Source organism: Apium graveolens, chromosome 4, assembly GCF_009905375.1.
Source record: "Apium graveolens cultivar Ventura chromosome 4, ASM990537v1, whole genome shotgun sequence".
NCBI lineage: Eukaryota > Viridiplantae > Streptophyta > Magnoliopsida > Apiales > Apiaceae > Apium > Apium graveolens.
In genome coordinates this window covers 125,085,829-125,113,033 of record NC_133650.1, presented here as the reverse complement: position 1 = coordinate 125,113,033, position 27,205 = coordinate 125,085,829, and the positions used below count along the sequence as shown (strand labels likewise).

General features: G+C 37.6%; 2 protein-coding genes and 2 pseudogenes across 2 annotated transcripts; 2 read left to right on the top strand and 2 right to left on the bottom strand.

Annotated features, from left to right (window-relative positions):
* The first annotated feature begins 846 nt into the window (after nucleotides 1–846).
* On the top strand, nucleotides 847–21,209 carry LOC141718958 (putative DNA-directed RNA polymerase; annotated as a pseudogene).
* A 769-nt stretch (nucleotides 21,210–21,978) lies between these two features.
* LOC141718957 (DNA polymerase-like) lies at nucleotides 21,979–23,772 on the top strand (annotated as a pseudogene).
* Nucleotides 23,773–25,190: 1,418 nt separating this feature from the next.
* On the bottom strand, nucleotides 25,191–25,974 carry LOC141718956 (PHD finger protein MALE MEIOCYTE DEATH 1-like). Its single transcript, XM_074521337.1, has 2 exons — nucleotides 25,646–25,974; nucleotides 25,191–25,536 (listed from the first exon to the last, which is right to left on the bottom strand). Exons 1-2 carry the CDS (start codon nucleotides 25,972–25,974, stop codon nucleotides 25,191–25,193), a joined length of 675 nt encoding a protein of 224 aa, XP_074377438.1.
* A 39-nt stretch (nucleotides 25,975–26,013) lies between these two features.
* Nucleotides 26,014–26,912, bottom strand: LOC141718955 (PHD finger protein MALE MEIOCYTE DEATH 1-like). Its single transcript, XM_074521336.1, has 2 exons — nucleotides 26,707–26,912; nucleotides 26,014–26,617 (listed from the first exon to the last, which is right to left on the bottom strand). The coding sequence occupies exons 1-2, from the start codon at nucleotides 26,910–26,912 to the stop codon at nucleotides 26,014–26,016; spliced, it is 810 nt and encodes a 269-aa protein (XP_074377437.1).
* Between the last annotated feature and the right edge of the window lie 293 nt (nucleotides 26,913–27,205).

Below are 27,205 nucleotides of genomic sequence, written 5' to 3'. Positions count from 1 at the left end.
ATGTCTTATTTGATCAACTGAAAGGAGCTACTTATTTCTCGAAGATCGAACAAGATATGGACACTATGAGTTCTTGGTAATGGAATTTGACTTGACGAATGCGCTAGCTGCATTTATGGATCTTATGGATAGAGTGTTCAAGCAATATCTAGATAAGTTTGTGATAGTGTTTATTGAAGATATCTTGATATACTCCAAGTTGGAGGCTGAACATATGGAACATTTGAAGATTTCTTTGGAGATTTTAAGGAAAGAGAAGTTATACGCGAAGTTTTCTAAATGCGAATTTTGGTTAAAGGAAGTTCAGTTTCTCGGACATGTATTTAATGGTGAAGGTATCAAAGTAGATCCCGCAAAGATAGAAGCTGTGATGAATTGGGATAGGGCAAAGACTCCCACAGAAGTAAAAATTTTTCTCTGATTAACTGGATATTATAGAAGATTCATACAAGATTTTTCAAAGATTGTTGTCCCATTGATTAAGTTGACAAGGAAGAATGAGAAGTTTTTTTGGACGGATAAGTGTGAGGAAAGTTTTCAAGAGTTAAAGAAAAGGTTAGTAACTGCACTAGTGTTGGTTTTACCCGATGAAAAGGGTGAGTTTGTAATCTACAGTGATGATTCGTATAAAGGACTAGGTTGTGTGTTAAGCAACATGGAAATGTAATAGAATATGCGTCAAGGCAACTAAAGCCACACGAACAGATGTATCCTACGCATGATTTGGAATTAGCAGCAATTGCATTTGCTCTTAAGATTTGGAGACACTATTTATACGGAGAAAAGTGTGAGATTTACACGGATCACAAGAGCTTAAAGTATATATTTACGCAGATAAAATTGAACATGAGACAAAGGAGATGGTTGGAGTTAATTAAAGACTATGACTGTACAATAAGTTATCATCCTAGAAAGGCAAACGTTGTGGCGGATGCGCTAATCCGCAAGGAAAGATTGAATGTGTTAACTTCGTCTGAAGAGTTGATCAAGGAATTTGAGAAGTTGGAAATAGATGTACAAGTTCTAGAACTTGTAAATGAAGTAACGTATGTGATGAATTTTCAGCCAGAGATTTTGGAAAAGATTCGATATTGTTAAGAACAAGTGATGAACCTTGAGAATGATAAATTGACAGGAGAAGAGGTTAGAGCTCAGAATCAGGAGAAAGGAATATACCGCATTGGCTCACGTATTTGGATTCCTAATGTTGTGGAATTAGAGCACGAATTCTTCAAGAAGCACATAACTTGGGGTTTTTGATTCACCCTGGAAGTACAAAAATGTACAAGGACTTAAAAGAAAATTATTGGTGGCCGAATATGAAAAAGGAAATCGCGGAATGGATAAGTAAATGCTATACGTGTCAAAGATTAAAAGCGGAACATCAGCGACCGAGTGGATTGCTTCAGCCACTAGACATACCTGAATGGAAATGGGAGCATATCGCGATGGAATTCGTGGTAGGATTGCCAAAGACCAAGTCTAATCATAATACAATATGGGTAATAGTCGATCGACTGAGAAATCCACGCATTTCTTACCTATCAATGAAAGATTCTCATTGGAAAAGTTGATCAAAATGTACTTGGATGAAATCGTAATGCGCCATGGAGTACCAGTTTCTATCATATCCGATAGAGATCCGAGATTTAACTCGAGATTTTGGAGATAATTTCATGATCATTTGGGAACTAAGTTGAAAATGAGTACGGAGTATCATCCGCATACTGATGGGCAAAGCGAAAGGACTATTCAAATGATCGAGGATACGTTGAGAACCTGTGTGTTGGATTTCAAAGGAAATTGGGACGATCATTTTCTATTGATTGATTTTTCTTATAATAACAGTTATCACGCAAGTATTGGCATGCCGTCTTACGAGGTATTGTATAGAAGGAAATGTAGATCTCCTACATATTGGGATGAAGTTGGAAAATGGAAGCTAATTGGTCCAGAACTAGTGCAACAAATGAAAGAAAAAGTGGATGTGATTCGTAAAAGATTAATAGCTGCCCAAGATCGACAAAGAAAGTATGCAGACCAGAATCGAAAAGATGTGCTATTTGAACCTGGAGACAAAGTGTTGCTGAAGATGTCTCCATGGAAAGGTCTATCTAGATTCGGAAAGAAAGGAACGCTAATTCCCAAATATATTGGGCCATTCGAAGTATTAAAGGAAGTTGGAAACGTGGAAAACGAGTTAGCGTTACTGTACTAACTCGAATTCTTGAGACCTTGTAAAAAATTTAATGAATAGTAACCCTGACGGACGGGGAAAACTTTTTAGCGCACACTATGTAATGCATGAGAAAATGAGTTTCAGAGTTGATATTATGATTATACGTACCAAATGAGTGTATGTAAACGCTATTAGTTTTCGAAGAAAACGAACTTTGAAAAATGACCATATTTACGAATCATCGAGGATTACGGGAATCACAATATAATTACGAATTTAAAACCCTATGGATTTATATCCAAGTATGGTAATTCAAAACATAAGAAATAAATACGAAAGGAATTACGTCACGAACCATTTACGATGAAGTATTACGAAAACGTTTAAGCGACCGAGCGAACGCATAAACGATTAAATAAACGTAACGCACTAACTAACAATGGTAAGAAAGTAACCATGGTTACTTTATCAAATAGTGAGCTAAGGTGTAGGATGATCAACCAAGGCTATCAAATAGTAAGCTAAAGGAGCTAAACAAGTGGCTTAGCTTGTAAACTAGGAAGCTAGTTGGATTTGTCCCCAAGATTTGTAACAAGAATAAAATCCTAGGATCTAAACTAGAGAATAACAAATCAATATAAGATATCACAAGCTATCACTAGCATCATTCCAAGAATCAACCAAGAAACAAACACAAAAACTCTCTCCCCATTCTTCATTAGCTCCATTCGGCTATTTCTTCAAAAGCCAAGACACCAATTTCAAATCTTCAAGCTCTAGCCATGGATAAATCCTCCCATTAATTCTCAAGCTTCTAACAACCAAACTAAGGTAAGATAAATCTTTGAGCTCTTTTTATCTAGGTTTAATGGGTGAAATAAAATCAAGAAAGTTGATAATGAATAGTGTGAATAGTAACTCTTCTTTGGTTTCTTGATTTCAATGGTTGTTTTAGGTTCCAAAAACCATACTAAGCACTACCAAGACTTCACCATCATCAAGAACAATCTCAAGCTCTTAAGAAAGTTAAAAATCTTTGACCCAGCTTTATTTAAGATTTAAGTTCAAGATCCTTTTAGTATGTAGTTGTAAACCCAGTTTTAGTGGTGGTATTGTTGAAATCTTGATATTTAGCTAAGTAGATTTAAGGTTGATTGTAGTTGCCTCAAGAACATGATTTTTTTGAGAGGAGTTAGTGTGTTGATGATGATATGTTGATTTTTGGTGGTAGTATAAAGATTTAAGGTATAAACAAAACTCCGATCGTAACCGTAATCTCGCTAAAACGAACAAATCATAACTTTAAGTTTATGCAGAAATTTCCGAAGATGTAAACTATATTTTGTTAAAAAATAACCCTTTATTATGATAGACAATGTTATAAGGATCGTTTAGGCACTTGAATCGCTTGATTCCGATATACGGATCAAAGTTATGGCTGTTTTACTAAAAGTGATTTACGCGACAAAAACTGCTACAAATTATGAACTTTGAAAATATAAAGGATCGACTTAAGAATGTTCATAAATCATGAAAATTTTACAGAGAGTATTATATTGAGTTTCCTAACTGCCATAAAATTTTCAATTGAAGAAACAGTAGAATTTATAAGCGGAGCCGACGACGAAAATGAAAATGAACTTAAGATACTTTGAAAAAGGAAGCGACCATGATGTGAATAAGGACTTAAAGAAATAATAAGGGTAATATAAGTTGAGAGGGTGCATAATAATTAGCACATGAGTGCGGGTAGCCGTAATTTAGAACGGGACCTAACGAAACGACTTGTGTTTATGATTATAAATTTCCGAGCGGAACCTAGAGCATCCTCCACCTCGAGATACCCAGGCAAGTTTACGAACCCAACTCCATTTACTGTTGTGTTGTGAAAGGATTGTTTTATTATCATTGCATAAATACCATGCTTGCCATGATACGCAATAATTGAATTTTTCGCATAATGTAGGGATGGTGTACGATAAATATATATATCATAAAATATTTAATTCCGTTTTAAGCGTGACGTATAAGTTTAAGACCGAGAGTCGGTCGGGATTTTAAGATGAAAACCTGAAAATTATTCCGGTGATATTATAGGACAATTAAAAGTCCATAATAGTACAATTTGAAGGATTCAACGTCCACTTACGAAATATTAAATACCTCAAACTTTTATTAAAATGATTCCAAAGATCGTATCCCCTCAACTATGCTTTATCGTTCGATTAAGAAGTATTTATTAACTATTCATTTATTATGAGAGAAGTATTCTCCAACATTTATTTATTTCAAACTCGATTAAATATTAAAGATTATTATATTACGTAAACATAAATTAGTTGAGGAATATTATTTAAATATTCTTTTCAAATAAACTCATTCGAGGTTTAATTATTTATCGATTAATATTTAATTATTTATTAATTTATTAAAGGATTTATTTATGATTTAAAAATATAGAACCTGATTTACAATACTTTCTGATTTTCGGAAAATCATTCGAATAATTTCGGATCGTCGAAAATATCATTTTGACCTATTTTTAAATATTTTGAATATAGTTTCAAGGAGAAACTTTCCCCCTTATTTAATTATCTTTTGACAACGGTCAACTCACATCCTTAGTACTTGCTCCGAAAATTTCGGAAGTACGTATATATATATCCTGGTAAGATAAGCTGTTTCTATCAACAAGCAAAATGCTTGGGGAACTTCAATGTGGTTCGAGTTCTCGAGATATGATAGAATTCTTTTAAAAGGACAAGGGAGGGGTAGACTCTGGTACTATGTGTGCTAGATGGACTACCAAAGGTACCGCAGGCGAAGGTACTCTGTGTACTCAGGAACTTGTGAAGTATGTGTATACCCAAAAATGGGACACGTAGCCCGAATGCGGCAAGGGTGATAACCGGGATACAAAGGTGTCGTCCTTCTACTAGTAGAAAAGGTTACTATTATCGTATTACGACTGATCATCGTATGCGGTGGCTCCAACGAGTGTCCTGTTCTTCCAATTGAATTATGATACAATACCGTAACCCAAGCCTAGGTGCTGGGTTTACTATTAAGGTATTCGAAGGTTAATAAAATCCACTAAAGGATTGTTTTCATAAAAGGTGTGTATCACCACAGAAAACTATTTTCGAATAAAATTTAATTATCATAAATGATGTTTTACGTAAGTTTATCATAAAGTCATTTTCATACTGTACATTATTATGCTGGGCATTATAGCTCACACTTGTTTTCTTAAATTGACACAACACAACAGTGAAGCAAGATGCCTACCATGAGAACCACATCCAGGAAATGAGTAGGAAATGGTCAGCTGTTCCGTAGGTTGTTTGGTGTTGTACCACAGGTAGTCCGAATAAGCTGGATTGGTTTTCAGTTGTTTTTAGTTCGGCTTATTTATAAGTATGACTTATGTAAGGTGATAACTAAGAAACGTATGTTTGGCTGACGGACTAGCCTTACTTAAAGATTATTCCCCGGTAAGACTTTACTACTTTTGGGTTGTAATAATTATCACTTTGTGGTTTGATTTACTTTAGTAATGAATGGTTCCTTTCCAAGATAATAACCTGTAAGTGTGTGTGTGATAAGTATGGGGTCGTAAAGTGTGAGTATTTATATATTATGGTGTGAGGTATATGGTTTATAGTAGTTTAGATGGCGTGGCCTCCGAGATTCCTGACCTCGGATTTTGGGGCACCATAGAAATGGTATCAGAGCCTTAGGTTATCAAATCTTGGAAACGATAGGATTTAAAATACGTAGATGTAAGAATAATAAATAATCAATTAGAGATTAAGTCAAGTTTGTCATCGGGCTACACGGGTAGTCTTGACAGTTTTAACCCCAAGGGAATTCCGACTCTATGTTAGTCACACCTTGCCTATTGTGTCAGGTACCAGTGGAGCCTATGAGGGAGGTTGACCCTGTTGATGATGTTATGGTTCCTGAGCGTGACCCTACTCCCGAGCCGGAGTACCCACCCATTGATGACTCATACGATGACCCTACTGAGGATGCCCCGGAGGAGGGGGCTTACCATCCTATCTCCATAGCTGATGACGTTGAGATGCCCCAGGGAGATGACTTAGGATGGAGGGATGTAGAGATGTACCCTCTCCCGACTATTCGCTCTCCTACACCACACCCAGGGATGCAGATCCCTTTTCCCCATACTGATGATGATGTGGAGGATGGGATGGATGCACAGATCTACGAGGCTTATGACATTTCCTCTAGCCACCCAAAATCACCTCTACAACCCCCGGCGACCATACATGTAGCTGTACACGACTGGATGGTGGCTCAGCTTAATGCTGAGATCATTGCGGTATCTGCCCGTATTGTGGAGTTACGCCAGGCACTGATAGCTGACAGAGCCATCAGACTAGGATACCTAGGGGACTTCAGAGCTGCTTCCCCAGCCATAGCCCGCAGAGAGATTGATGGGATCGAGCTCCATACCCGTGTTTAGATGAGGATGATGGCAATTGGAGGATACATCTCGGTAGTTGACGCAGAGCTGATGTTGGCAGGAGCGATGAGGAGGGTGCGTGACCTCACGCGCAGTGACAGTGACTGAGAGACTAGCGACTATTTATGGACCTTGAAGAAGGCTGGGTGACTTGTCACTAATTTGATATGATAGCTAGTAGTAGATAGCATTCCTAGCTCTTCAGGGTGTACGACTTATGCATTTGCATTTCAGTATTCAGGACAAGTAATGATGAATTATAATCAAGGCATGTATGAACTCGGTTAGTTGTTTTGCTCCCAAGATACAATGGGAGACCTTATGGTATATATATCTAGCAATTTTTTAGAAATGGATTTCCATATTATTGCACCTAATAAAAACATGCTAAATAGTAAATAACATGCTTATATATAAATAAATTAATCCAATTGTAAAATATTGCAACTATATTGACAAATTTTCATTATCAGAACAATGCCACCCCGTAGAAGAGGAACCAGGGCATAGCCCGCAGAATTTGTTAACTAACAACGGAATGAACCTGACCCTGTAGTGAATGAAGAAAGTGAAGAGGACCTAGACTATAATGAATATGATGAGGAAGAATATGTAGAAGAAGAGGCTGAGGATACCCTTCAGGGAGGGAACCACATGAATGAGTTTATGGAACTGTTAAGAGCAAATCTAAACCAACAGCCCATTCCACCACAGCCGCATGCTTCCCAACAGACTACAGCCAATGCCTTCAGGGCTTTCAAATCTCTCAAACCCCTAGAGTTTCTAGGATTTACCGACCCCGTTGAAGCACAGGCCTGGCTCAAAGAGATAGAAAAGTCCTTCGAGATACTAGGTGTAGAGGAACGACACAAGACCATTTTCACTTCTTATATGCTGAAAGGAGAAGCTAATTACTGTTGGGAGTCCAAACGAAACCTAGAGACTGATGCTGTGATTCCAAGGGATAGATTTACCCGACTGTTCTAAGAAAAGTATTTCCCTAAGTTTATGGAAACCCAGATTGAAATTAAGTTTCTAGAGTTGAAACAGGATAAGATGACTGTGGCAGAATATGAGGCCAATTTTACTGAGCTATCACGATTTGTACCTGAGTTCGTGAATTTTGAAGAGAAGAAAATTCGAAGGTTTCAGCTTGGTCTGAAACAGTGGATTCAGAATCGAGTGGCAGTACTGGAGCTGACAGATTATACCACCTTAGTGCAGAAAGCCTCGATTGTTGAAGCTGGCAGTGAGCAGAGTGTGAAGGAAAAGGAAAATGGGAAGAGGAATATAGGAAGCCAAGGCGGAGGAGGAGGAGTAGGAACCGGGAACAGGATCCTTCCAAGCAGGTTCATCAGGGGGGTGGTGTCCCAACCTGCGCGAGGCCCCGGATTCAGAAAGGTCCCAAATGAGAGTGTTGGCCAGGGCGACAGACAATCTAGGGCAATGTTTCATAGCCAACCCTGTTCCCCAATACCAGAGTGTCAAACCTGTAAAAGGAGACACCTTGGAGTGTGTACCTAGGCGAGAGCCCCTCTGAAATGCTACAGATGTGACCAAATCGGACACCTTGCCAATGACTGCACCCGACCCAATGTGACGTGTTTCAAATATGGGAAGGTAGGACACATGAGAAAGGATTGCCCGACATTGAAGCCCCCAACCTCAGGGATGAGTAGAGCTGCATCTAACCGACCCCCAGCTGCTAGGACATTTAACATGACCGTTCAGGATGCTGTATGAAACACTGACGTGATAGCAGGTACCCTTCTGTTAAATTCCGAACATGCAAATGTCCTATTTGATTCTGGAGCCACCAAGTCATTTATATCTCTAGATTTTGCTAAAAAGTTAAAACTTAATGCCATACCCTTACGTGAGGTATTACAAGTGGAAATAGAAAACAAAGAGATAAATCCTGTAAATCAAGTACACCCTAAATGCAAGTTAAAATTAGAAGGAAGAGTCTTCGAAGTTGACCTAATCCCATTTGCGTTAGGAAAATTTGATGTAATATTAGGAATGGATTGGTTATCCAGTAATGGAGCGCAAATAGATTGTGAACGGAAGAGAATAAAGTTAAGAACGCAAAATGGAAAAGAAGTAGTGTTTAGAGGGCAACGACAGACCCGGAAATTTCTGACCATGCTACGGGAAAAAAGATTGTTAAAGAAAGGTAACGAGGCCTATTTAGCTTATGTAATGGATACGAAGAAGGAAGTTCCTAACATACATGACATACCCATAGTAAATGAATTCGAGAATGTATTTTCAGAGAACTTACCAGGGTTGCCACCCGACAGAGAAATAGAATTCGCTATAGAATTAGCACCAGGAACGACACCAGTGTCCAAAGGCCCATATAGGCTAGCCCCAGTTGAAATAAAGGAATTAGCTTCTCAACTGCAAGAATTATCAGATAATGGAATGATAAGGCCCAGTGTGTCTCCATGGGGAGCGCCAGTACTGTTCGTAAAGAAAAAGGACGACAGTATGAGATTATGCATAGACTATCGAGAGTTGAATAAGCTGACTATTAAGAATAGGTACCCTCTCCCTAGGATTGATGACCTCTTCGATCAACTCAAGGGAGCTGTGCATTTTTCCAAAATAGATTTGAGGACAGGGTATCACTAGTTGAAAATCAAACCTGAGGATATACCGAAGACTGCTTTTCACTCTAGGTATGGACAATATGAGTTCTTAGTCATGTCATTTGGGCTAACCAATGCACCCGCAGCCTTTATGGATTTGATGAACAGAGTGTTCAAAAGGTACCTAGCTATATGTGTGATAGTTTTTATAGATGATATTCTAATCTACTCAAAGACAGAGCAAGAACATGCAGAACATTTGAAGATAGTCTTAGAAATCTTGAGGAATGAGAAATTATATGGCAAGTTCTCAAAGTGAGAGTTTTGGTTAAAGGAAGTTGAGTTCTTAGGACATGTGGTGAGTAGTAAAGGAGTTTTAGTTGACCACGCCAAGATAGAGGCGGTGTCCAATTGGGAAAGTCCAACTACCCCAATATAGGTTTGGAGCTTTGTGGGTTTAGAAGGATATTACCGAAGATTCGTGCAAGACTTTGCTAAGATAGCCGATCCACTGACTTGACTTACCCGGAAAATAGAAAAGTTTGTATGGACAGAGAAATGTGAGGAAAGCTTTCAGGAACTGAAAAGGAGGCTGGTGTTAGCACCAGTGCTCGCTCTCCCCGATGGAAAGGGAGAGTTTGTGATATACAACGATGCATTGCTTAATGGATTAGGATGTGTGCTTATGCAGCACGGCAAAGTTATAGCGTATGCCTCTCGGCAATTGAAGGAGTATGAGAGCAGATACCCGACGCATGATCTAAAATTAGCAGCCATAGTGTTTACCCTGAAGATTTGGAGACACGACCTATACAGTGAAAAATGTGAGATCTACACAGACCATAAAAGCCTCAAATATATTTTCACTCAGAAGGAACTGAACATGAGACAGACGAGATGGTTAGAGTTGATTAAGGACTACGACTGTGAAATTTTGTATCACCTGGGTAAAGCCAATGTGGTGGTTGACGCCCTTAGTAGGAAGGAAAGACTCAAGATGATAATGACATCAGAGGAGTTAATTAAAGAATTTGAGAAGATGGAAATTGATGTGAGAATGACCGGTAAAGGAACGGAAGGATTATTTGAGATTAAGCTAGTGTCGGAACTGACTGAAAAGATACGAGTATGTCAGGAAAAGAAGATGAGTGAAGAAAGAGGAACATTGACCGGTGAGGAAGTGAGATGTGAGAAGGACGAGAAAGGGATCATGAGATATGTGTCCCGAATTTGGATTCCCAATGTTCAAGAGTTAAAGGACGAGCTGTTGCACGAAGGGCACAACTCCAGATATTCAATCCACCCAGGAAGTACGAAGATGTACCGTGACCTTAAGGAATATTATTGGTGACCTAACATGAATAGAGAAGTAGCAGAGTGGGTCAGCAAGTGCTTGACATGCCAGAGAGTGAAGGCTGAACATCAGCGACCTAGTGGACTATTACGGCCCCTAGAAATTCCGGAATGGAAATGAGAGCATATAGCCATGGATTTTGTGACAGGCCTACCAAGGACAAAGACCAATCACGATGCAATATGGGTTATTATAGATAAATTGACCAAGTCCGTACACTTCCTACCAATCAACGAAAGGTACACCGTAGACAAGCTGGTGGATATTTACTTGAAAGAAATTATAGTGAGACACGGCTTTCCTGTAGCCATAGTGTCAGATAGAGACCCAAGGTTTAATTCCGGATTTTGGAGAAGCTTCCAGGAATGTGTAGGCACCAGACTAAACATGAGTACCGCTTACCACCCCCAGACTGATGGACAAAGCGAAAGGACTATCCAGACCCTAGAAGATATGCTACGAGTATGTGCCATTGATTTTAAAGGAAATTGGAATGACCACTTACCCCTGATCGAATTTTCTTACAATAACAGCTATCACGCTAGCATAGGAATGCCTCCGTATGAAGCTCTTTATGAAAGGAGATGTCGCTCTCCCCTATGATGGGATGAAGTTGGAGAACACAAGATAATAGGACCAGAGTTAGTCCAACAGACCAGGGAAATGGTAGGACTCATTAGGAAGGGACTGGTAGCAGCTCAAGACAGACAAAAGAAGTACGCCGACCAGACCAGGAAGGATAGGGAATATGAACTAGGAGATTCAGTACTATTGAAGGTATCTCCATGGAAAGGAGTGATGAGATTTAGAAAGAAAGGGAAGCTGAGTCCCAGATTCATAGGACCCTTTGCAATTTTGAGGAGAATAGGACCTCTAGCTTACGAGCTCGCCTTGCCTCCTAATCTGTAACAAGTGCACAACGTGTTCCATGTTAAGGAAGTACCATACAGATGCACGACATGTAATAAAATAGAAGCAGGTAGACTTACAACCAGACCTGACCTACATCGAGCAGGCAGTAAGGATAATGGACCAAAAAGAACAAGTGCTGAGGAACAAGACCGTGAAGCTGGTTAGAAACTTGTGTAAAAATCAAAATGTCGAAGAGTCAACTTGGGAACTTGAAGACGCAATGAGGAATAGATACCCCCACTTATTTTCTAATTGATTCCGGGACGGAATCCTTGTTAGAGGGGAAGACTGTAATAACTCGAATTTTTGAGACCTTGTAAAACGTTTAATGAATAGTAACCCTGACGGACGGGGAAAACCTTTTAGCCCACACTATGTAGTGCATGAGAAAATGAGTTTCAGACTTGATATTATGATTATACGTCCCAAATGAATGTATGTAAACGCTATTAGTTTTCGAATAAAATGAACTTTGAAAAATGACCATATTTACGAATCATCAAGGATTACGGGAATCACAATATAATCACAAATTTAAAACCCTACGGATTTATATCCAAGTATGGTAATTCAAAACATAAGAAATAAATACGAAAGGAATTACGCCGCGAACCATTTAGGAGGAAGTATTACGAAAACATTTAAGTGACCGAGCGAACGCAGACACAATTAAATAAACGTAACACACTAACTAACCATGGTAAGAAAGTAACCATGGTTACTTTATCAAATAGTGAGCTAAGGTGTAGGATGATCAACCAAGGCTATCAAATAGTAAGCTAAAGGAGCTAAACAAGTGGCTTAGCTTGTAAACTAGGAAGCTAGTTGGATTTGTCCCCAAGATTTGCAACAAGAATAAAATCCTAGGATCTAAACTAGAGAATAAAAAATCAATATAAGATATCACAAGCTATCAATTGCATCATTCCAAGAAGAAACCAAGAAATAAACACAAAAACTCTCTCCCCATTCTTCATTAGCTCCATTCGGCTATTTCTTCAAAAGCCCAAAAACCAATTTCAAATCTTCAAGCTCTAGCCATGGATAAATCCTCCCATTAATTCTCAAGCTTATAACAACCAAACTAAGGTAAGATAAATCTTTGAGCTCTTTTTATCAAGGTTTGATGGGTGAAATAAAATCAAGAAAGTTGATAATGAATAGTATGAATAGTAACTCTTCTTTGGTTTCTTGATTTCAATGGTTGTTTTAGGTTTCAAAAACCATACTAAGAACTACCAAGACTTCACCATCATCAAGAACACATCTCAAGCTCTCAAAAAAGGTAAAAATCTTTGACCCAACTTTATTTAAAATTTAAGTTCAAGATCCTTTTAGTATGTAGTTGTAAACCCAGTTTTAGTGGTGGTATTGTTGAAATCTTGAGGTTTAGCTAAGTAGATTTAAGGTTGATTGTTGTTGCCTCAAGAACATGATGTTATTGAGAGGAGTTAGTGTGTTGATGATGATATGTTGATTGTTGGTGGTAGTATAAAGATTTAAGATATAAACAAAACTCCGATCGTAACAGTAATCCCACTAAAACGAACAAATCATAACTTTAAGTTCTGCAGAAATTCCCGAAGATGTAAACTGTATTTTATTAAAAAATAACCCTTTATTATGATAGAAAATGTTATAAGGATCGTTTAGGCGCTTGAATCGCTTGATTCTGATTTAGGGATCAAAGTTATGGCTATTTTACTAAAAGTGATTTACGCGACAAAAACTGCTACGAATTACGAACTTTGAAAATATAAAGGATTGACTTAAGAATGTTCATAAATCATAAACATTTTACCGAGAGTAGTATATTGAGTTTCCTAACTGTCATAAAAATTTCAAGTGAAAATAATGATTTTTCAATTTTATAAAAATATCGGAGCCGAGATCGCGCGATTAGAAACCGTAGAATTTATAAGCGGAGCCGACGACGAAAATGAAAATGAACTTAAGATACTTTGAAAAAGGAAGCGATCATGATGTGAATAAGGACTTAAAGAAATAATAAGGGTAATATAAGTTGAGAGGGTGTATAATAATTAGCGTCTGAGTGCGGGTAGCCGTAAATTAGAACGGGACCTAACGAAACGACTTGTGTTTATGATTATTTATTTCCGAGCGGAACCTAGAGCATCCTCCACCTCGAGATACCCTGGAAAGTTTTCGAACCCAACTCCATTTAATGTTGTGTTGTGAAAGGATTATTTTATTATCATTGCATAAATACCATGCTTGCCATGATACGCAATAATTGAATTTTTCGCATAATGTAGCGATGGTGTACGATAAGTATATATATCGTAAAATATTTAATTCCGCTTTAAGCATGACATATAAGTTTAAGACCGAGAGTCGGTCGGGATTTTAAGATGAAAACCCGGGAATTATTTCGGTGATATTATAGGACAATTAAAAGTCCATAATAGTACGATTTGAAGGACTCAACGTCCACTTACGAAATATTAAATACCTCGAACTTTTATTAACAAGATTTCCAAAGATCGTATCCCATCAATTATGCTTTATCGTTCGATTAAGAAATATTTATTAACTATTCATTTATTATGAGAGAAGTATTCTCCAACATTTATTTATTTCAAACTCGATTAAATATTAAAGATTATTATATTACGTAAACATAAATTAGTTGAGGAATATTATTTAAATATTCTTTTCAAATAAACTCATTTGAGGTTTAATTATTTACCGATTAATATTTAATTATTTATTAATTTATTAAAGGATTTATTTATTATTTAAAAATCATAGAACCCGATTTACAATACTTTCTGATTTTCGGAAAATCATTCGAATAATTTCAGATCGTCGAAAATATTATCTCGACCTATTTTTAAATATTTTGAATATAGTTTCAATGTAATAACCCCAATTTTTGAGAAATTTTGAAACCCTTATGAATAGTGTTTTTGCTGAACGAGAAAACTTTTCATGCCACGCTATGTAGGGGTTCTGTTATTGATCTTATGGGATATTATTAGTACTCTATGTGGTATATAAGTGTATGTAAAGATCGTCAGAATCCAATTCCGAACATTTTGATTTTTCCCGGAAATCCACAAGATACGGAGAGAATTGAGTATAAGGTAACAGGATAAAAAGGATTGAAATTAAAGGATTATAGGAGAGGATCATAAAAGGAATATAATATATTGAGAAAGGTTAAGGGAACCTAAGTAATAAGATCCCGGGTATGATCCCTCAAACGATAAACGAGAACGAAAGATAAGCGAACCGTAAAACAAATAAGTGACCAAGAGACAAGCTTGTACAAGAAGCCAGGGATTGTGACATCATCAAACCACAAGGTGTGGACAAGTGGGAGCATAATGACATGTGCAAGGTGACACAAGCATGACATAGAAGGGAAGGAAGTGTGGTTGAATTATAACCACACAAAATCAAGGTTAATTAAGTCATTAACCAAAAACAACACAAAAATCAACCAACCAAGCAAATCATTTCATTTTCATCAAACAAAACACAAAAATATCTTTCTTCCCAAGCTAGCTCTCGGCCCATTTCTTAAAATTTGAAGATCCAAGCTCCACCACTTACTATTTAGCAAGGTAATTATCTAAGCTTCCCCATGGATAGTTACATACTTCCTATAAGTTTAAGCTTCTAATTCCAAGCCAATCTTTTTCTATAAATCAAGGAAGAAGATGGTGAATAGTAACCTTCAAGAAATAACTTTAGTTTTCTTGAATTTTTATGAAAGATTAAGGTTATACAAGCAAGGATCAAGGTTCTTTAGGCATTCAAAGCTCTTGTGTTGTGTTAAAAAGCTTCAAGGAAGGTATAATCTCTTAACCAAGCTTTGTTATTGAATGTTAAGAGCATAATATGAGTATTTTAGTTCATGAGAGGCTTGATGGTTGTGTATGTAGAGATTAGTGAGTTTTGGGATGTTGTTGGATTAGTAAATGTTGTTGTTTTGATTAAAAGAACTTAAGTATGGTTAAAGTTAAGCTTAGGCATAAGTATGAATGTTAAACTTGAATTGGTTGGGGCTGTTATGATGTGGTTTGGATGGATGTTGGTTGTATGATTGATTTGAGGTTGAATTGTGATGGTTTTTGAATGGTTTGAATTTGGGAAATCGCGTAAACATAGCCGTCGTAACGTCCGATTTTCTTTAGACTGTTTTTGTGCATAACATTAGGACCCGAGAACCCCTTGCTAGATTATGACCATTGCCATGTCTAGATAGCTCGTGTTACGAGCTTCGTTTTGATATGTAGTTCGTTCGATTCCGATGCACGGTTTAGGAGAAACGACCGTTTCAAGTAACGGCGTTTCGCGAACGAAACATTTCCCCTCGCCTTACTTTGAAACATAGGTTAAAGACCAAAAAGGATTAATTAATGTATGAAACAATTATGGTAAGAGTGTTAGGCAGTTGGTAAGACACTCGCGAAGGAATCGCCTTAAAACTCGTAAAGGTTAAATTATTAAAAATGGTGGAGCCGAGGGTACCCGAGTGACTTAAGCGAATCAGTGAGTGCAAAACGAGCGTTAGAGTCTAAGTTAGTTAAAGTATAGATTTACAAGTGACTTTGGTTTAATTCCAACTTACTTGTTGCTTATAGGTTACCAGACTCGTCCCGAGCCATTCGTAACCCCCAGTCGCTCAGGCAAGTTTTCTACCCGTTATACTGTTGCTGTGATGTAAATATATGTATATGCATTATCTTGTGATATTGCATGATTGTTATTAGCAAATTTTGCGATATATTGGAGCATGCTAATATGGTATATATGCATGTCTGTTTCGTAATCTGGTTATCTATCTGTTGATTTCAATGCTTATAGTTGCATAATACCTATGCTAGAAATAAGCAAGTAGTTGCGTATACCCTTAGTATAGGGGATAAAAGGTAAACATATTTCTAAACCGGGAGTCGATGTTCCAGAGTATATTATATATATATATATATTTATATATATATATATGGATATAGTTTTTAAAACTATTAATCGAATAAGGTTTATTCGATAACTTTAACTTTATTTTATTATTGAATATTATTTTGAATATTCATTCGAGGACTTATGACTCCTTTTACTTTATTAATGAATATTATTTTGAATATTATTCGAAGGCGTATGACTCCTTTTATTTATTTATCTGAATATTATTTGAATATTCATTCGAGGGCTTATGACTCTTTTATATTATTTATTGAATATTATTTGAATATTCATTCGAAGGCTTATGACTCAGTTTATATTATTTAATGAATATTATTTGAATATTCATTTGAGGATCTATGACTCCGATTATTTGCTGAAATATATTCTTTATTTTATTAAAGAATAAGGTGTTAATAATCAAACTTATTTTCGATTATTCAAATAAAGATAATACTTTCATATAAGTATATCTTTGGTTATTTAATACTCGTTTCAAGTATAAGTTTTAAAACTTCTACTTCAATTATTTTTATAAAAGATTATTCTTTATGGGAATATTATTTAAATAATAATATTCAGTCATTTTCTAAATATTCTGGGGACTGATTTACTTCATTAAATCAGCTTTACTCCAAACACTCTTTAAAGTGTTTTCGAGTCTTCAAAATGATTTTTAAAAGTTAGAGCGGATCCCAAAACTCATTTTTATATTTAAGATCTTCCTTTTAAAGGGGATTTAAATACTCGTTCAAAACCTGGGGAATCCGGCTCTGTGGTGTATTTTATATTCGCAACAAGGTTGCAGTTTTGGTAAATGAATTGATTACTTACCCAACGTTCGGGAAGTAAGTCCATCTATTGAGTCGGCATAAGCAACATGGGCTCAGTGGGCGTCCATGATAGTGTAAGTGGCTCAGTGGGAGTCCATCAAATGTATAAGTGGCTGAGTGGCAGTCCAGCATAGGTCCTAATGCGGCCAGGGTGATGACCAGTGGGGAATTCGTCCATCTACTAGTAGAAAAGGTTACTTATGGGTATCTTTGCCTGATCAGCAAGATATCTGGTTTATGCCAAAATTCTTTTCCTTTCCAAAATTCATTGGATGTTTCAAACTCTGTTCATACTTTACATAACAGAGGTTCCAGGAAATGTTTAAGAGATATATATATGTGGATATATATATATCGGGACTAAATAAAGTATCTCGTAACTTTATTTCATTCAATAATATTTCAAAGATTGAATCTATTCAAATCTTGTCTTGTAGTCTCATCTATGTGATGAACTTTTGAAACTGATTATAACTTGAACGGTGGTAGTTCAAGTAGTATTGGGAAAGATATAAGTATATTGGGGTATTTGGTAACCTCATCTTTTAAACTTATATCTAATTAATAATTGTCTTATGTATGACAAAGATTTTCAGAAAAACGTTGAGACAAGGTTAGATATATGAGATCACCTTGCAACGATATTTTTTTTATACAGTTATACACCCTTATACCCCTTATAGAGATAAGACTGGCCTATCTCTATAGTGAATTCTATCCAGGGTTCTATCATCTATAGAGTGTGGACGCTGGCTACTAGAACTAGCGGTCGTAGGGCAGCATGGAGCTGAGTTAGGCACTTCATGTTTAAAACATTCCAATCCATCTACAGGGGACCCTCTCACAGGGCTAATTTATGGATGCCCAATCCCGGAAAGTATCAGAGGCTGTCGAGCGATCCAGCCTCTCCCTGCATATATGGGTAGTCTAGTACACCACGGTCACAGCGGTGGCGGCCTCATAGTACACCAACGTGCCGGTGTTACTATGCTAAAATCCAAGGCTTATACTCTGGCTTTTAATCTGACCAAATCATATGATGAATCTACAGAAAGATTCCCAGGAGAGAACCTGGATTACTCAAACCCATGAGCTTTTACCACCTATCGGAAGTAATGATCGTTCTAAAGTTATTCAATTCTGGTCTGAATTTTACGATTGGGTCATCGAAAATGGTGAGATTATTTCAAGCTACCTTGAATGTTTTCCTACCAAAAATGATTCGATCTACAAACAGATTGTATTCAAACGTCTGGAAGAATGTAGGGGAGCAGATCTTAGCGATGAGCAGTTACGAAATCTTCAATTCTTCATCGAGGACTCCACTTTGGAATTTGATGAGAAATCGATGTATAAGACAGTACCTAACGCAGTCAAAATGTTGATTCTGCGAGGTGAGGAATCGACTGTTGAGAATTCATCTGGAAAGAGAAAGAAAGGCGGTTTTCAATCAGTCAAGAAAGGCTATGATTCATCTGCAATGAGTTATCTTTTGCAAAGTTCTAAGCTCACTGCTGAAGAGAAAGACTCACTCAATGTCTTTGGTCAACATACGTTGGAAGTTTTACTCATCCATGTGTTAAGTGTCTTGTTTAATTCAGTGGAATCAGATTCAGTCATTCGTCTATCGACTCTAATAGATCGTCTAGATACTACTGTGCGCTCTCAGATCCAATTATTAAAGAATCGCAAATCTAGGTATGAACAATCCATATCTACTGCTAAAGCTGGTGCTCCGAAACCGAATGTTAATGAGTTGCCGAAAAGGACCTTTCATTTTGGTAATGAATTAGCTTCATTCTTGGAAATAAGGGATTTGATAGAAATATCGACTATTGGGAATATTGAAGATGAACCCATCCGTAAGAAAAATGGAGAATTTTATTTAGCTAAACCTTATTACGTACACTGCAAAATCCCCGCATCCGATTTACCTATAAGGTTTAGTTTACCCATGGTCTGCAAACCAGAAGATTGGCAAAGTATTCTCCAGGATAATAAAAAGCCTAAGTATCTATCAGATCTAAGGGGTGGTTATTTAAGTAGTTTAACTGCGGATGTAGATGAGCGTTACCGCTTGTTAAGCTCAAAGAACCTAGATAATTTTTATATCGAATTACATGAGAATTCTTCCATTGAATTATGTGGTATCATGAATAAACTACAAAGTCAACCATTTAAGGTAAATAGCTCTTTCTTGTCATATATTCGTACCAATGAGTCTCTATTGGTTGAGCAGGGTTTAATACTACCAAGTTTTCTATCGAAATTGAAAATTAAGGATATTTATGAGAAATTGAAGAAGTTGTATTATTCATATCATTTCTCAAAGAGTGTACGCCTTGCCACCTTATTGAAAGAATTGATGAAACTCATCCAGCGTGCAGGCTATGAGCAATACATATTGAAATTAGCAATAGCCTACGAGGGCTACCGTTTTTATTTGCCAGCTTTTATGGATTTCCGAGGTCGAATTTACCGCAGTGGTATTTTACATTTCCACGAACGTGATCTAGCCAGAAGTCTGGTCATCTTTGCAAAAGAAGACGTTCAAAGAACCTCGAATATCAAAGATTCCTTTTTTTGTGCAGCATCCTTCCTTTACGGATCTTTCGAGAATAACAAGGCTGCTGTGGAATGGTTTGATAATAATATGATAGAAGCTTTGCGAGTCTCTTCTAATGAAGAATTAACCCGATTAGCTTGTGATGCGAAAAAACCATTACAGTTTCTGTCATGTCTTGTTGTATTTAAAGAGTATTTAACGACTCAAGTTCTACAAGTTATAACATCTCATCCTATAACCCAGGACGCCTCCGCGAGTGCTTATCAGCTAATGAGCTACTTTTTATTAGATAAAGATCTGGCTAAGAATACAAATCTTATACAACGGCCGGGTGATTCCAATATCCAAGATATTTATGAATACCTTCTCGAGGAAGTGCAAGTCTACATAAATGAGACTAAGAAATATCAAAATGATTCACTCATTCTTTTTGTAGGTAGTAAGCTGACGCGTAAGATAGTGAAAGGAATCTTTATGCCTATGATATATGGGAAAACAATAATGAGCGCGGGTATCTTTCTGCAAGAGAGTTTCTCTTTCGATCTGGGTAAGCGCCAGAACGCCGTGGCTCAAGTCTTTTATGACTTCTTTAAGGAGAAATATTCTAGACTGAATTGCTTGATGAATATGATCCAAAATATTGGTTGGTTCTCATCAGAGAGGGGTCAACCAGTTTGCTATAAAGTGCCATTATTTACAACAATACAAGATTATCGAAAATCATCTGAGACTCATATATGGGTCTACTCAAAAAGCACACATTCGAGGAAAAAGGTAACTCTCTCAATACCTTCGGAGGAACGAGATAGTCGAAAAACGATGTCATCAACCTTCGTCAACTTCATTCATCAAAAGGATGCCCGTCTCGCTATGAGTGTAGTCAATTTCTTACTCTCTGATTCTTCTACCCCTATCTACACAGTTCACGACAACTTTCTATCAACAGCTGACTGTAGCTCTATATTGCCGTTGTTTTATACCTACGCCTATAAGGAGATGGGTCCACCTCTTTTAGTGATCAACGAGTTCATCTATATGAATTTAACCAAACCAGGTTACCATGATCCAGAAAAATTCAAAAAAGTTATTCCTTCTCGGGAACTCGAATCTCTCTTAAATAATTGTATTCCAGCTGAGCTTAGGAAGAAAAACAATCTTTGGAATAAAAAGAAAACAATTATAGTGAATGCATATAATACCTATATTAATGCTGTATGCGGTCCTATCGATAGTGATACAACAAATGCATCTGTAGCCACCCTATTAGCCACCAGATATGAGGCTCATGAGCAAAAGTGGAATTCTTTCAAAAAAGAGCTTTCCGATCTATATTGTTTACAGTATTAGCATGTTAGTAAAAAAGGGGGCATACAAAAGGGTTCATACAACCCGTTCATACTGTACTACATACAAAAGCCGTTACTTCGATTCTGATCTATTCTATACGCGTATTCGTCATACAACATATGCTTCTCCACATCCTTTTTTGATTCAAGCTGCACATGATATAGACCCGGGCTTCACCGTTCTGGAAATCGTCTTAATAATCAACGCTATTTTCGATCTTCTAATTCGTTATGTCTTCTCATCGGTAGAAGGATATTCCAAATTCCTTATTACCTTGACCCTAATTGATAAGGATGGTAAGGATATTACATATACTATATGTGATGCAATACCATTGACTCCACTAGATGGTAGCGCATTCTTTCCTTATAAGGTTATCTTTCGTTATATCTATAGGGCTGTTATCCAAGTTTTTGAGACTTACAAAGGTGCTATCATTAGCAAAATCGCCCTGCGTATCTTTCTAACCGGTCAAAATCTTGAAAAACATCTCTCAAAAGATGAAATCATAAAGGTACTTGATACCCTTTTAGAGGATCTTTCTCATGATGATGATGGCTACAATTCAGACTGGGACGGTAGTGAGAATGGCAACCATGTTGGAAACAAGAACGAGAGCAAGAAGAGTCTTGGTCTTCTTTCTAAGGTTTTAAACGACAAAAGAGATGTCAAACCCCCTGTTGCTAAACCTATTTCGAATAAGAAACGTACTTATAATAGCAATATATCGCAAATCATTTCTTCCAATCCAAAGGGTGTTACACCCTTTATGGTGGCCGATATTGAGACAATCCTTATGAAGGATGATACGGGGATGGAAGTGCAGACTCCATACGCAGTAGGTTTACTGGTGGTTCTGCCTGAAAAGGAAGTGGATAAAGCGGATATTCTGACTTTCTATAGCGAGGATTTCCTTTACAAAGAAATCTATTCATCCTTCAAAGATAGGAGCGAGAAGATCCTATATGAGATGGTTAAACGGATTGATGTAGTAGCTACTAAACAGTATAAGACTGCTAAGTCTATATACTTCCATAACTTATCACGATTCGATGGAATAATATTGCTTAAGCACTTAATCTGTCATCATCCATACTATAGAATTCAACCTCTGATTCGAAACCATCGAATTTACGAGATCAAAGTCTAAAAAAAGATGCAACAAGAGGTGGATGAAAAGATGGTTGATAAGAAAGGTGTTCTGTTATTCTCCTTCAAAGATTCGTTAAATCTACTTCCTGGAAAACTGGCTACCCTGGCACAGAGCCTGTGTCCGGATCTTGGGGGTAAATATGATTTCGATCATGAGCAACTCAAAACTGTGGAAGATCTCTCTCTTAGGGAAGAAGAATTGCTAGAGTATTTGAAGCAGGATGTGCTTCTACTTGGAGGTGTGTTGAAAAAAGCTCAAGAGATCATCTTGAATCTCTATAATGTGAACATAAATACAGTCTTGACCATATCATCCCTAGCTATGAGAATCTTTCGTATTCAATACTATGATGCTTCGTCTTTTCCAATCCACATCCCAAACGTGAATGAAGACAAATTCATCAGGAAGGGCTACTACGGAGGTCATGTTGATGTCTATAAACCAAGAGGTGAGAACTTGTACTACTATGATGTGAACTCTCTCTATCCCTATGTGATGCAAGAATACCCAATGCCTGCTGGTAAACCAACCTGGAATGGAGATCTGAGGAAGAAGGATTTAGACACCCTCTATGGATTTATTGAGGCTTTTGTGAAATGCCCGGATTCTATCAAAAACCCATTTCTACCCTATAGGGAAAAGGTTAATGGATCTCTCATCTTTCCAACAGGATACTTTGTAGGTGTTTACTATAGCGAGGAGTTGAAATATGCTCGCGATTTGGGCTACACCATCTACCCTCTACGTGGCTATCTCTTTAAGAAGACGGAAAGCCCTTTCAAGACCTTTGTCAATGATCTATATAATAGCAGGTTAAAGGCTAAGAAAGATGGGAATGAAGGAATGTCTTATGTTTACAAAATCCTTATGAATTCTCTTTACGGCAGATTTGGTATCAATCCAAAAATGACTATTACCGAGATCTGCGATCAAGATTGTTACAATCAATTAGTAAGAAAGGATACTTTCATAAATGGGGACAAACTGAACGAAGATACATACGTAGCGAATTTCAATAAAGATTGTTCAACAAATAGTTGGGACCCGCCTAAGAATGCTGCAGTCCAACTAGCAGCGGCTATTACAGCATGTGCAAGGATCCATATGTATCCATATATAGCAAGAGAGGACTGCTACTACACAGACACAGACTCTATAGTTCTTGGTAACCCACTCTCAGATGATATGGTATCTTCTTCAGTCTTAGGTAAATTGAAGCTAGAAGATCAAATAGCGTGGGGGCTCTTTTTAGCACCTAAAACCTATTGCTATACTACAATTGATGGTAAAGATGTAGTAAAACACAAGGGTGCAGCAAAACATTTTATTGACATTGATTGGTATGAAAACCAATATGCTAATAGAAAGAAGGGGGTGGTAGGCTTAGTAGGGCTCGAACCTACAATATAACCGTTATGAGCGGTACGTTTCAACCAATTAAACTATAAGCCCCTACGGATCTCTACATGCAATTCGCTCGCTTCGGGAAGAGCGGACGGAAAGAGGAGGCCTTTGCTCTATCTGCTTCTTCCTCTTCCCAGGAATGAACAATTGGATATTTTTTTTTTATTATTGTTTCTAGAATATTATTATTATATATTATTATATATAAAATGATAAAAATAGAATAGAATTAAGTTCTATTAGCCCTTTCGCGACTCAAACTGCCGGTACGCTTTCCGGCTCGCAATGGCTCAAACGGGCGGGGGCTCTCTATTTGCTTGCAATGCCGGTTCTTCACCTTTAGTTAGAAGTAGAAGTAGAGGGCGCCATTTGCCCCACACTTCATAAAAAGTAGAAGTGATCAAGGGGTAGTAACTCATATCACGGGAGGAAACTTTGCGCAGAGTTCCATTACTATTAATGGGTGGCTCCGCGATTTCTTATGGGCACATGCATCCCAAGTAATTAAATCTTATGGTTCTTCATTATCTGCATATGGGCTTTTCTTCGAGCAGAGTCCTTTAATGATGAGCCCATTTTCCGAAGAGAAGACGAAGTTCTTATCTATATTAAGAATATAGATAAGAGGCTTCTGGCGGCGAACAGGATTGCGCCCCTTCTTTAGTTTAGTAATTGGACAGTTTTGGAAATAGATAAATTCTTTAAGAAATCTATGCTCTTTGCCGCCCCCCGCCCAGTACTGACCAAGAACTTAAAAGAACTGCTGTGTCTCCAGACAGGTCCAAGACAAGACAACACAGGTACAAGACAGAACAACACAGGTACAAGACAGGACAGGCGCAAGAAAAGATAAAAATGGAAACAGAGAGGGCCCTTTGATAGAATTTTAGAGAGGGATGGGGGTTCTCTATATGAAAGCCTTTTAAAAATTTTCTTTCTTTAACTTACGATATTCTATTTTTAAGCTTGTTTCATTTCAAAGGAAAGAACTTAATAAGTTAAGAGGCCGGGAGCCGCAGGTATGTAGTCGCTTATGCGAAGCTTAAGGAAAGCAAGAGGAACAGCTATTCTTTTACTATTTTTTTAAGCGCGCTCCTACTTCTTTATGCGCAGCAGCAATCAACTCATCCGTTGCTTAGTTCCATTTCAAGGTCTCCAGATTATGTACTTAGAATCTATTTTCTTTACAGATTGAGGATATCTAGTATGAACTGAATGGTTACAAGATCATGATCATGTACAACACACAGTCAAAAGAATTCTATCTTATCTCTGTTTTCTACCAGAGAACAATAAAGGCAGAATGTCATGTAGTCTACGACGGTGAACATGTACAGTAAATGAGCAGACAGCTGCAATCATTCTTTAGTTAGCACTCCACAAACCACCTCTCAATAGTTATAACAAGCCCAAGAGACTCAAAGTCATATTCTCGGCTGAATGGTTCTTGGAGGAGCAAGGGCAGCACAACAGCTGTCACATACAAACAAAGGCGGCATAGTATTGAAATCATCAATGCCAATGCAGCGAGTATGCTGCCAAACCTCACAAATATCACAAGCCACCATCCTCTCCCCGCCGTCATCCCTTGTTCCACATTTGCATTTAACAGTCCAATTATCTGCCCCACCTTCATACTTCAATTCAGAACCAAAATCCATTCCAACAGCCCTAAAGCATAGTTCAGACCCCGATTCAACTATGCCAAATAACACCTCTCCATCTTCCACTCCCTCCAGTCCACTAACTTCAGTTACCAAAATCCTCTCTCTGATAGTAAGTATCGCGCAAAGGAACTGCAATGTGTTCTCCCGGCGGATATCCCCTTGTAAATTCAGTTTCCAAATCACTCAAATGAGGAATCACCCTACAAACAAACCTCAGTAGCTGATCAGGCTCATCTATAAAAAGCCACTCTTTGACAAACTGTTTACTATCGAGGACTCTTTCAACCGCCAGCTCAACCCATTCTGAGTTCTGATATTCCAAAAACACATTGTTGTACAAGTATGTAATATCTGAGTAAACATCAATCCCAGGCATTATAGCCTGTGGCTGATCCTGTGAAAGCACAACCAAATTCGATCCTGGATCAACTTGAACAGCAGCTCCATTCTCACAAACCTCTTCAATAGTGTACTCCAACACACGAGTTTGTGGGTTCACATCTCGACAAACAACGTGCCCACCAACAATGACATTGTTCATTGATTTTAAAATGTAATCAATCAAACCAGTATCTCCAATTCACATACGCGCTGCATCCCGAACTTCTTGCCAGCTCGTTTCACAATTATATCCCCCATTTGCTGCTTTCTTTTCTCTAAGTGCATTAACAGCAACTTCAGCAACATACTGCATTCTTTTCATTGGCCACCTACTGTCTAAATTGGAAGCCAGCGTGGTGAATTTCTTGCACCTTCCATTTTTCCTTTTGCTGGCATTCTTATTCTGCACATATTTTCTTGCTGAGGATCTTGAACAAATTGATAGTACAGCATTAGTGGGTGATCTTCTTGCAGGCAAACCCCGGGACTTGAGAGAAAGCATGAAGTGAAACAGATCCCTGATTGTGATCAATTCAGATTCACTTGTGTCCCTGTAATAACAAATGATCCGTTTGACATCACTATAGAGTTTCGAAGAACAAAAGTCTTGAATGATCTGATCAAGTCCAAGACAACTAAGAAGCTCAATAGCCCTTTCATACTTTTCATTAGTTACTCCAAAACTCCCTTGGCAAAATCTATATCCCCATCTGCCAAACCATGGCCTTCCGTATGCTGCAATACCGTGAAGCAACCGTAGATCCATCCCCCTTTTCACAGACACGTCCTCCACTGTAATTTTACTGAAAAGGTCAAAAAATAAAAGATATTCAGGCATATCAGCAAACAGAATTTAGAATGAATATGATTGATTTTAAGAACTGCGGTTTACCGAGTGTGAAGATTGGTGCATATTCTGTCCCAAAGATCCATTATCTCTTTGCCATACAAGAACTTAGACCCACCTTCCATCCCATTGATAGAAAGAAGATGGCCGAAACCATTACAATGAATCAACCCATGTAAAAGATGAGTGTTCATATCAAAAACCCCATCATCCAGTGGCTTAGTCCACTCATCGTCAACTGGGATAATCATGTGATACTTTCTTTTGATCACAAAATGGTGAGAATGAAAGTAATCGAATCTAACGCTCTTTCGGGCGTATAACAACTAAGTAAGTGAACAACCTTCACTTCGGCCAGCCAATCCTTGGTAATCAATCACTTGAATAGTTTGGTTGTTCTCTTCCTATCGCTGTTCCGGAAGTATTGTTTTAACAGTCGTGTACAACTAAATATGGTTCTTCGCGAAGCGGGACTGTCTAGCAACACGTCTACTAAGAGAAATCCTTCGTATGAACACCAATGTGAAAGCTGGTTGTCCTAAAC

What these genes read in the sequence shown, in the direction of transcription:
- LOC141718956 (XM_074521337.1), bottom strand. Translation starts at nt 25,974, where the DNA reads ATGAACAATGTCATTGTTGGTGGGCACGTTGTTTGTCGAGATGTGAAC. An exon ending in GAGCCTGATCAGCTACTGAG is followed by an intron (nt 25,537 to 25,645) that starts GTTTGTTTGTAG and finishes ACTTACTATCAG; the next exon opens with AGAGAGGATTTTGGTAACTG.
- LOC141718955 (XM_074521336.1), bottom strand. Translation starts at nt 26,912, where the DNA reads ATGATTATCCCAGTTGACGATGAGTGGACTAAGCCACTGGATGATGGG. An exon ending in TGCACCAATCTTCACACTCG is followed by an intron (nt 26,618 to 26,706) that starts GTAAACCGCAGT and finishes TGACCTTTTCAG; the next exon opens with TAAAATTACAGTGGAGGACG.